Source organism: Cornus florida, unplaced genomic scaffold (genome assembly GCF_030987335.1).
Source record: "Cornus florida cultivar Cherokee Brave unplaced genomic scaffold, ASM3098733v1 CherokeeBrave_3.0.0_Hap2_Chr09, whole genome shotgun sequence".
In the NCBI taxonomy this organism is placed as follows: domain Eukaryota; kingdom Viridiplantae; phylum Streptophyta; class Magnoliopsida; order Cornales; family Cornaceae; genus Cornus; species Cornus florida.
Genome location: NW_026775579.1, coordinates 35,344,450 through 35,354,231, shown reverse-complemented (window position 1 = coordinate 35,354,231; position 9,782 = coordinate 35,344,450). Strand labels below are relative to the sequence as shown.

The following is a 9,782-nucleotide window of genomic DNA, read 5'->3' as shown; positions in this document are numbered from 1 at the left end:
CGATTTGTACTTTGGAGATTATTAACATCAGATTATCAGAGGATTTGAGATTTATTTATTATTTTAGTTTTCCTTTTCAGCATTATTATTTATTTTATTATTTCCTCCTTTATTATGTGTTCGTTTATTACCTAATTATTTTTTATATCCCCTGGTCTTTGGGTGTGGGTTTGGCCAACCTACACATGGAAATTCATGGGCATCACACTCACACACTTACCTTGACTAATTGTTGTCCATTATCGTGAGTAAACTTTACTTGAATTTTTCGCTTCCGAAACCGAGACTCAAATAAATGAAAATATTACAACTCGATTTGGACTTCGTTTTGTTCATCGAAATATGCCAATAACAGTTTTATATCTCACACTAGCTATGCTCGATGAACTGTTTAGCTGTTGGTTTCTTTTGTGCTACTTTTGAAGTTCTGTAATGAAGTACTACAAGTGGCAGTTAAATGAACACTTGGCTTGTTGAATTTGTAACCATGTACGGTTGTGTGTGATGTAAATATCTGTAAAAATATCAACTTGGTCTTTTGATGTATAAAAGCTGTGATTTTCTAGTTATGTTATGCGTGTATGCTTGTGGCTGAATCATGGCAGGTTAGAGAACTTAAAGTGAGCATATAAGAGTGTATTTATGGTCATCTGAAAAGATTTTAATAGAAAGCACATTGACCTCGTATTGAAGAACAGATTGGTTCGACTTGGGACTCTTAATAAGTTCATTTAATTCCCAAGAAAAAGGTGAACTTTTCATCTTAGTAAATCAGTTATTTTCCGAGTTCCAAATGGGTCATAAATAAGTTGCTTAATGCATAGACATTAACATTGTCACATATAACCATTACCATATATGCCTGACAACTGATCCATCTACGCTACTCTTGTTAACATGATGGATTCAGGTGGTGTGTAAGAATCGGCTTTGCTTAAAAGCAAATTGTCGACCACGTTGAGTTCAAGAGCGATTTGAGTTCAAAAATGAATATAAAGTGCAACACTGAACAGAAAAATAAGATTTGCTTGAGTGTGTGTTTGTTTGGTGTGTGTGTGGGGGGGGGGGGGGGGGGGGGGGGGGGGGTGGAAGGTGAGGCAAGGTGGTGAAATTGAGATAAATTTTTGAAACTGATTTTCATTAGATGCTTACTAACAAGCTTACAATATTACATAAATGTTCTACAAACATGGCATTTGAAGGTACAACCAATACAGTTGTGACAGTATCATCAACTCCCTAAAAGATAAACCCTTCATTTTAAGGACATTGGCATGTAGATCCTTCAAGCGATGAATGCAAAATGAGATTTTTACGCTGCACTGGCCAAAAGCAGTTGAAGAAACATCAATCAGCGCATAGGATTCGGAAAGTGGAGAGCCAATTTCAGAGTTCAGAACCTTCAGTTCAGCATGTTCTTTCACCTGCTTTTGTCCAATGAAGAGATCTTGGGGGTTCAAGTCATGCTACTCCGCGTTCGGACCCTATCTATTATCATTTGCCTGCCAGACAAATCCTCTTCATAACCAACAACCTGCATTTGCAACACAGAGTTCAATCATGATGTAAAATTGAATGGGATCAGATCGGTTTCATCTCATTTTATTTATATTATTCCTTCTGAGGAGATGCATTGTTCACACAATATCAAGGTTATGGAGAATTACAATAATAAAAAACAACCAAAAAAAACAGCAAAAGATGAGATGAAACCTGAGATTCTGTTTGTGTTTCGCTAAAACCATCATAAATGCCGGGATTTAGATCTTCAGATCGATTGCAGATGTCGTCCTTTTTATCAGCCCTGAAGCAAATTAAGCCAAAGACTGAGTTGAAAGAAAATGAGCAAGAGAAAGCACATAAATGTTACATATCTGATTTTGATGTTCTAGAATTCATTATTTTACTATTTCATGGCTTAAGTTCTCGGTGCAAATAATCTCTAGTAAGGTTATGATGGAAAGTCGAATGATTTTGCTAGCAATAACAAAAGAGCATAAAAATGCCATTAGCTTCAAACTTCTCTTATATTTTTTTTTTTTTTTTGTCTTTTGGACAGAACATTACAAATAAAGAAACTGTTTATAGCAAAGATACTCAAAAGTAAAGATAACCAATAAATAATAAAATAAAAAAGTCACCTGTTTATCCAGTGCTTAGACAACCCAAAAGGAGACTGAGGATCTGTAGGATCTCGACCAATGATTGAACAATCAGATGAGAAATGCTTTTTTACAGTCATGGATTGAAACTTGTGCAAATACCAAATGTCAACACTAATAGAAAAGACGTAATGATCAAAACTAAAAAGAACACAAGGATACACTTCTATCACATGCAGTCCCCTCTGGTGACTTCAGATCGTGAATCTAATGCCAAAAACCAGACAATCGATAAGTCACTGATCAACAGACTCAATATAGTTTGAGAAAAGTCGTCATCTTTTACCTTACTTGTTTGCTCTAACAAATCCTCAATAGCAGAAGCTACATCAGGTATGGCAGGAGAAACTTCCTCAATGTTTTCTGCTATGTTGTTTTCCGTGGAACTCATCCTCCAGATAGGATCATTTTGATTAACTCCACAAGATAGTAGACCCCTTTGGCTGTCATCTCCCAAAAGCCTTGCCTTCTTATTGCGAATACTTGAATGATTTAACTCTTCCCTAGAGCTGTCACTTCTGCTACCAATACCTTGAGTTTGAATTCTCGGGTCCTGGGACTGACTTGGAAACTGGGATGCATTATCTCCAGATATCATTCGAATGGCTTGTGAAGGATACTGGCTCATAGTGCAGAATCCTGCCTCTTGGTCTTTAGAAGTAACTTCTTTTGGACAAAATGAACTAGGAGAAACAACTTCATTCTGCCCCCACAGAGATGATGAGCAAACTAGATGAAGATGAACCAAACACATGCATGGGTACAAACTAAAACACACACGTGCGCGTGCGCGCAAACACACACAGAGAAAGAGAGAGAGAGAGAAACTGACCTGCTTAACACAATCATAAATCCACTCAGATGTAACTGACTGTATCCCCCATTTGCAAGCAGCCTCATATTTCGGGCCGCTGGTGAACTTACATAATAAATGAGTGACTTTTTTCGTCAATTTTTCAACAAATTTTGCTCCAAGAACGAAGCACAAATTTCTTAATAGCAGTCTATCTTTCTCATCATACTGCGAAACACAGAACCGAAAGCCTTTGAACCCAGGTAAAGGAATTTGGCATGGAAGTGGAGAATATAGAATGTGACTGCTAACATCCAGCAAGCATCCATCCTTTCATAGAAAATTTTTGAATGTTAATTACGAGGCTTATTGAGGCCACAAAACTATATTATGACTACAAAAGTTAAAAAGTAGAATAAGTCTAAGAAGAACAGAAACAACATCAATAGTAACATTGTGTGTATAAATGTTCAACTTACATTATAAAAAGGTAAGAGTAATAATAAGCAGTGAAATTATCAATATTATTAATATTATTATAAAACTAATAATAATAATTTAATAATAATTATTATTATTATTATTATTTGGTGGTGAATAAATTACAATCACTGTTTCTCTAAGAAAAGAAAAAATTGGACACCATTCAATTTGCCCAGGGTAAGATACACATAATGTACACAAGAAAGTATATCAGCATGATTACATGTTGCATTCATCCAGTAGAGGCATCAACTATCATTTGGACTTCAAGAAATGAGAGAGCTTTTTTCATAGGACATGAAGGTGAATACATGAATAGAGAAAAAGTAAGAAAAACAGTTGGGGGCGTCAATAATTTACTGAAGAAAAAGAAAATGACAATATTATCCTCCACAACTGTGTCCTCGAATTTTCAATACAAATTGAACTAAGACTATTCCTAATGTAACAGGGCCTTGGGGGCTTTTATACAGATAATTCAATGAATGTGAAACTTCTAGCCTGTATTTCATTGTGTAAATTACATTTCTGTCCAAAATTCTGTCATAAGTTATAGATGGTCAGGAGGGTGGGGAACACCTTGAAGAATAAACAACCTTCTGAAAGAAAACAGGGAAAAATAATAATAATATTATGTACACCTCTACTAAACAAACATTTTCTCAGTATTCCATCATGATATTTTCTTTCTACAGTATCGACCATGTAAATTACATTTCCTTCCAAAATTCCATCATGAATTATAAACGAAAAGATAAAAAAGAAAACTAAGAGAGGATATGACCTCTGACACAAAACAGGGACATGATAAATATATACACATCTCCAAGACAAACTTTGTAACCATTGTCTTTAATACCTCCAGACTTGAGACCTGAGTTAGGTTGGGTCACCTCATAATCAGTTCCCTTATAGTTCAACCTTTTGAGAACATACAATTTCAGATTTTGGATTGCAATAAATCAAAATTAAGTTGTGTTGGAAACTGTGTCTCAAATTCCTAATCTATTTAGGTTTCTATTTTAGAGTTGCATTTGATAGGTAATTTCTTGTTTGGCAAGTCTGGGCTCCAAGGAATTGTAATCCTTGCCCAATAAGGAATTGAGTATGGAACTCTGTAAATATGCACCTAGGTTTTGGGTTGAGGCTTATGAGACAGAGAGATGTAGTCTCATGAGGGAGTTGATGGGTAGATGTAATTTATGGGTTGGTAGAGTAGAAAAAATGCTGATGACACTGGTAGCAAGGAGGTAGGCTTGTGGAGTGGTACATGGTGAAAAGACATGTAGGTGGTGTTGGTACTCTATTGTTGTAATATCTCTACAAGTCAATGTGAAATCTCTTCTCATCCGTGTATGTAGCTCTAGTTTTGGGTGAACCACATTATATCTTGTGTTTGTGTGTGATTGCTTTGTCGACTTTCATTGGATCTCGATGTTCGCGCATTTCCGCTATCCCAACAAGTTGCTTCCCTAAGGAAGACAATTCCAAAACCTGAAAGGAGGTCACTGACATTTCAAAAATCACAGCAACAAGCAATAATATGTTCACAAAACCTCGAGAGGTTGTTCTTGAATCTTGATTTGTTCAGTAATTATGTTATATCATTCATGCGACCGTCCATGTATTTCTTCATATACAAGTGATCATTCAGATTGGGATACAAAATCAATATGCAAATGCAAGCATGCAGAGATCCAAACATCAAACATAATCCAAAATAAAGATCAATAAGGATCCGATCATCCAATGAATTTCTCAATCTTTATTTCCAGTTCTTTTTTAGTAGGTAACTCAATGTCTCTCTATAAATATGTATATAGATAACATTAAAGAATTAGTTCTCCAAGAATAACCTATTTCACTCAATGCGCAAGCGTGTATTAACTTAGGGCATTAAATTTCTTACTAACAAGACCATTAACTGCATCACACCACCATTAACCTCACCCCCAACACACCACCACAAAATATATATATGAAGCTCCTAGTTCCATTCTGAAAGTGACTATAGCAGTAGGTTGCTCTATATATATCACTCTAGTAATAAAGGATTTCAGAAGGTCACAGCAGTAGGCTGCATATTGATTGAGTCTTACCTATTGACTAGTATAAAAATCAATTGGATGAATACACAAAAAGTTCAGGCACCATGGCACATAGTTATGGCAATGGACACAAAATCTAACAAGAAACGCATTCATTTACTTTATGACTCTAAGTTTCTAACCGTTGTTATTAACTGGTCTCTGCACTTCACAGTTAGATTACCGAGATTTCGAAGGAAAATGGATGTCATCCAAAACATACAGTTAGATTACCAAGATTTCGAAGGAAAATGGATGTAATCCAAAACAGTCACTTAGACAGTAAAATTATTCCAAACATGGACCACACAAACATAAAAAATAAAAAATAAAAAATAAAAAAAAATAGATACTCCAACGAAATGATTTTCTCAGATAAATTTATATCCAACAGATTTTGAAGACGTGCTATAAGCAGATATAATCATACCGTAAAAATGGATAATTGAAAAATAATTCATTCACAAATTAGACATAAGTACCTCTAAACAAGATCGAATCCAGTGACTTGATATACTGATACTTCTGGTAGCACCAGCCACACTAGGTACCACACCATGACACTCAATGGTGAAGTGCACATTCTGATCAATCTGATCATCCACTACTTCTCCTCCCCCTTGATTGACCCATTCAACAATTTCAGCTCTCTGGATGGACAAAGTATAAAAAATTTAAAATCAAATGTATTGGAAGCAAACGAAGGCTATAGATTAAATGATAAGAGGAATGGCTCAATAAAAATCAATACAAGAAGTAAATAAAAAAAATAAAGAGCACTTCCAACAAAACAAATGTTGCACTCCAGCATAGTGAACAAACAAACAAATGATCAACAGACATTTAAATTAATGGCTTGAAATATCAAAGTGGAAATTAAAATATTGAGATGTGTAGTATATCTATAATCTATCCAATATATTCAAAATTCAGGTTGATGTTTTATTTTTATTTATTTTTGGATATGTAGAAATTATGTGAATGATATCAAGACTTTTAATATGATCGACGACATTATCACTTTTATGTGGTTTTATTATATATCCATCCAATACCTTCAGAATTCATGTTGATGTTTTATTTTTATTAATTTTTGGATATGTAGAAATCATGTGGATGATATCAAGACTATTAATATGGTCAACGACATTTTTACTTTTACGTGGTTTGATTACATAACCTTACACCTCTTTGTGTGGTTTGCTTTGAAATGAATTGGTTTTATCAACTGCTGAATAGGTATTGGAGCTTCACCTAAGTACGCCTTCGGTACCCAGAACCCTCAACCATCAACCTCGCCGAAGAAACGGCAACATGAAGACTCCTCTTCTTCAGAAAGCAACGAAGCTATTCAAGATCAGATACAAAAATACAAAGAAACCACTACTGAGAGATAGCAAATGAAGTGAGTAAGCCTCTTTAGAGTTAGGGGCGAGCCAAAGAAAAGTTGTAGCAACGAGCTACTAAGGAGTAACTGTGTTGAAGCTTCAAACGTAGAGCTCGCAAACTCAACTTCTCTACGACTAATCATCCTCAAACTGATGGGCAGACAGAACATGTGAATGGTCTCTTGGAAGAACATTTGAGACATTTGATTGCAGTCAATCAACAAAACTGGGTTGATCTTTTGGCTTCTTTGATCATCAATGTTTATTCAGATAATAAAGCCACACATAACAATGGACATTCTTAAAAGAAATTTTCAGCAGCTTTTGAACTTAGTAAACTTCCCTCATAGGCTATTGTTATAATTCATTACTGCATAAGGAAGTATAAATGGCATTTTATTTTGGGTTTGATTAGCATGCTACATGGCATGTCCTCATCCTAAAGCCTTCTTTATTCTTGACAAATCAACATAGAGTAGTGATGTAGAGAATATAACAAGAGGCAAATTGGAAATGTCCTATCAAGCACAACAAGAACCTTTTCCAATCAAGTTTTGGTTAATCCATATCTTATGTAATGTTTATTTTAGGTTACTATGCTACTAGTATTTTATTTTTTTACTAGATTTTAAGACTAATAATATTCTGTTACTTTTCAAATTACTGGACATGGACTGTAGCAGGCCATGGGTCTAATTTTGGGTCATGTTAGTGGTTTCTAAATGGAGTCCTTAGTAAGTATATAATGGTCTTTAGACTTCAGTTTCTGAGTTCCGTACTATAGTCTTAGTCCTAGTGTAATTAAGAGTAGTCCAACAGCCTACAAACATCTACGTAATTTTTCAATTCAGGAGCTGACCCATGCATAGTGGACAGTAGGCGCCACTTGGGCCAGGCTACGTCTTAAGGTTAGGTGGTTCGGTACTAGACCGAAGGTTAGGTAGGAGGTGTCCCACAACGGATAGGAAGGATTGGGTTGACGCGGACAGCCCCTTTAGTTCCAGTGGTCCTAAAAGCATGCCTACTTAGGGCGACGCAGATGCACGCTCCCTAGGTTCGGATGGCCATTGAAGAGCTTCCCTTGTGACATTTCTGAGGTTCCTTGGCGACTGTTCTGTGTCAGAGCATGGGATCGGAATGCTGACTTAGAAGGCTGAGAAAAAGAGGAAGACGGAAAAAAAGACGAACCAAAAGAACGTCGGTATTCTATTGAGAGAGAATCTGAGGAAAGCTTATGAAACATGGTGTGATGTGCGACCCTAGATGGTGGATTCCTAAAGAATTCTAGGTGGACTCTTAGATTCTTCTTCTTCTTCCCATCTTCTTCAACTAGATACTTTGAAACCTAATGCAATTTCAAATCCCTTTTGTCTTCACCCTTTCAATCCTAACTTCACAAGCTTTTCACAACCCTAATCCACAATAAGTCACTCCTGAGTAGCACGATTTTAAGTTTCCTAAAGCTTTCATTCAAGTAGAGTCAAAGCTAATGCTACTGGGGCCTTTGCCAGTTGTCTCCAACATTGTACACAACAACAACAACAACAACAACAATAATAATAATAATAATCAGTTTTATCTTCGACTTGCTTGCTCTCTAAGGTTGTATAGAATTTGAAATCAGTTTCAGGATACCATGTTTCTTGTCTGGGGGAAATTTGTCATATATTTGTCTTGCTCTCTCTGTTTGAATAATTTGACTTACTCTAGTACTCAGCATGCTAGTTACACAGAACATGTGGATCTCTACAAAGGGAACTCTTAAATTGTATTTGTATTTATAGTGTTAATAAGGCATTTCCTAATCACATTTTAAGATGTACCACTAATGTTTAATGTCGAATGTGTATGCTTCACAGAGACTTAAAAAGTTAAAGAGAACAATTTCTAATTTCCGTACCTCATGGAATCTTACTAGGACAATAATTAGATTTTGTCATTTGCAAGATATACAGCTCACCAAACTTCTAAAAAAATTCAAAGAAATTATGTAGCCTTCTAAGAGCCAATAAAATAGAGCACATTCAGTTTAAAAAGCCACAAGTTTTGTCCATACTCCATATAGGCATCTTTCAGATGCCAAGATGCAGGCTTGCTATCCCACAAAAAGTCAAGTATATGGATGGAAAAGATGATCATTTGCATGACACCAAAATCCAAGCATAATGATCAAATGCATCACATTTGCTCACCCGCGAGCACTTCCACCATCTAAAATATCACATATATGTTCTGCATAAATTTCTTTTGCAACATTATAGGATACTATTGCCTTCAACTCCTGAAGACTATGAATGCTGTCAACGAATTTAAATGATTTTTCAAAAGACTTTGACATGTAAAATATGTTGTAAATATAACTTCAGCTTCTAAATTATCTGAATCTCACCCGAGCAATAATTGTTTAGTAGCGAAAACTACCATCAACTTCAAACATTTCTACATCAAAGGCTTTGCTAATCTATAAAAAAATAAAATAAAAAAATAAAAATTAATAATTGAAGAGCTTACCCTATCTTCAGGAAAGGAACTTGAAAAGCAAAATAGCCTCCCCTTGAATACATTGGATGAATTCCCATCCCGAATTTCATTGCTGGAACCATGTTGCATCTCCTGTTGACCCTTATCATTGCCATTTAGAACAGAATGCTGGCTTTGTTTGGCAGATACTACTGTTGCTTTCAGAGAGGAAATACTTTTCATGATAACTTCTGGTTCTTTGCGTTTCTCCGATGAAATTTCAGATCCGGAATTCATATTTTCCCATAATTGATTATCTGGCACGATGGACTGAACACTAGAGGTTTTCACTTGTTTCATACCAGCCATGCCCACTGCAGCTCCCTTAATGGAAAATACAGTATCTACG

General features: G+C 35.6%; 1 protein-coding gene across 2 annotated transcripts in view; it reads right to left on the bottom strand.

Annotated features, from left to right (window-relative positions):
* Positions 1-1,121: 1,121 nt before the first annotated feature.
* The window catches only part of LOC132273665 (uncharacterized), a 29,814-nt gene continuing 21,153 nt past the window's right edge, over positions 1,122-9,782 (bottom strand). The window contains exons 10-17 of one of the 2 annotated variants that reach the window (XM_059774664.1): positions 9,425-9,777; positions 6,008-6,175; positions 2,995-3,285; positions 2,449-2,865; positions 2,325-2,369; positions 2,142-2,227; positions 1,714-1,804; positions 1,122-1,534 (exon numbers count right to left, since the gene is read on the bottom strand). In XM_059774664.1, the coding sequence (XP_059630647.1) occupies positions 1,457-1,534; positions 1,714-1,804; positions 2,142-2,227; positions 2,325-2,369; positions 2,449-2,865; positions 2,995-3,285; positions 6,008-6,175; positions 9,425-9,777 (1,529 nt within the window). In that variant the 3' untranslated portion in view covers positions 1,122-1,456. Of the gene's footprint in view, positions 1,535-1,713; positions 1,805-2,141; positions 2,228-2,324; positions 2,370-2,448; positions 2,866-2,994; positions 3,286-6,007; positions 6,176-9,424; positions 9,778-9,782 lie in introns of those variants that run through there. The other variant, XM_059774665.1, reaches the window with a different exon arrangement.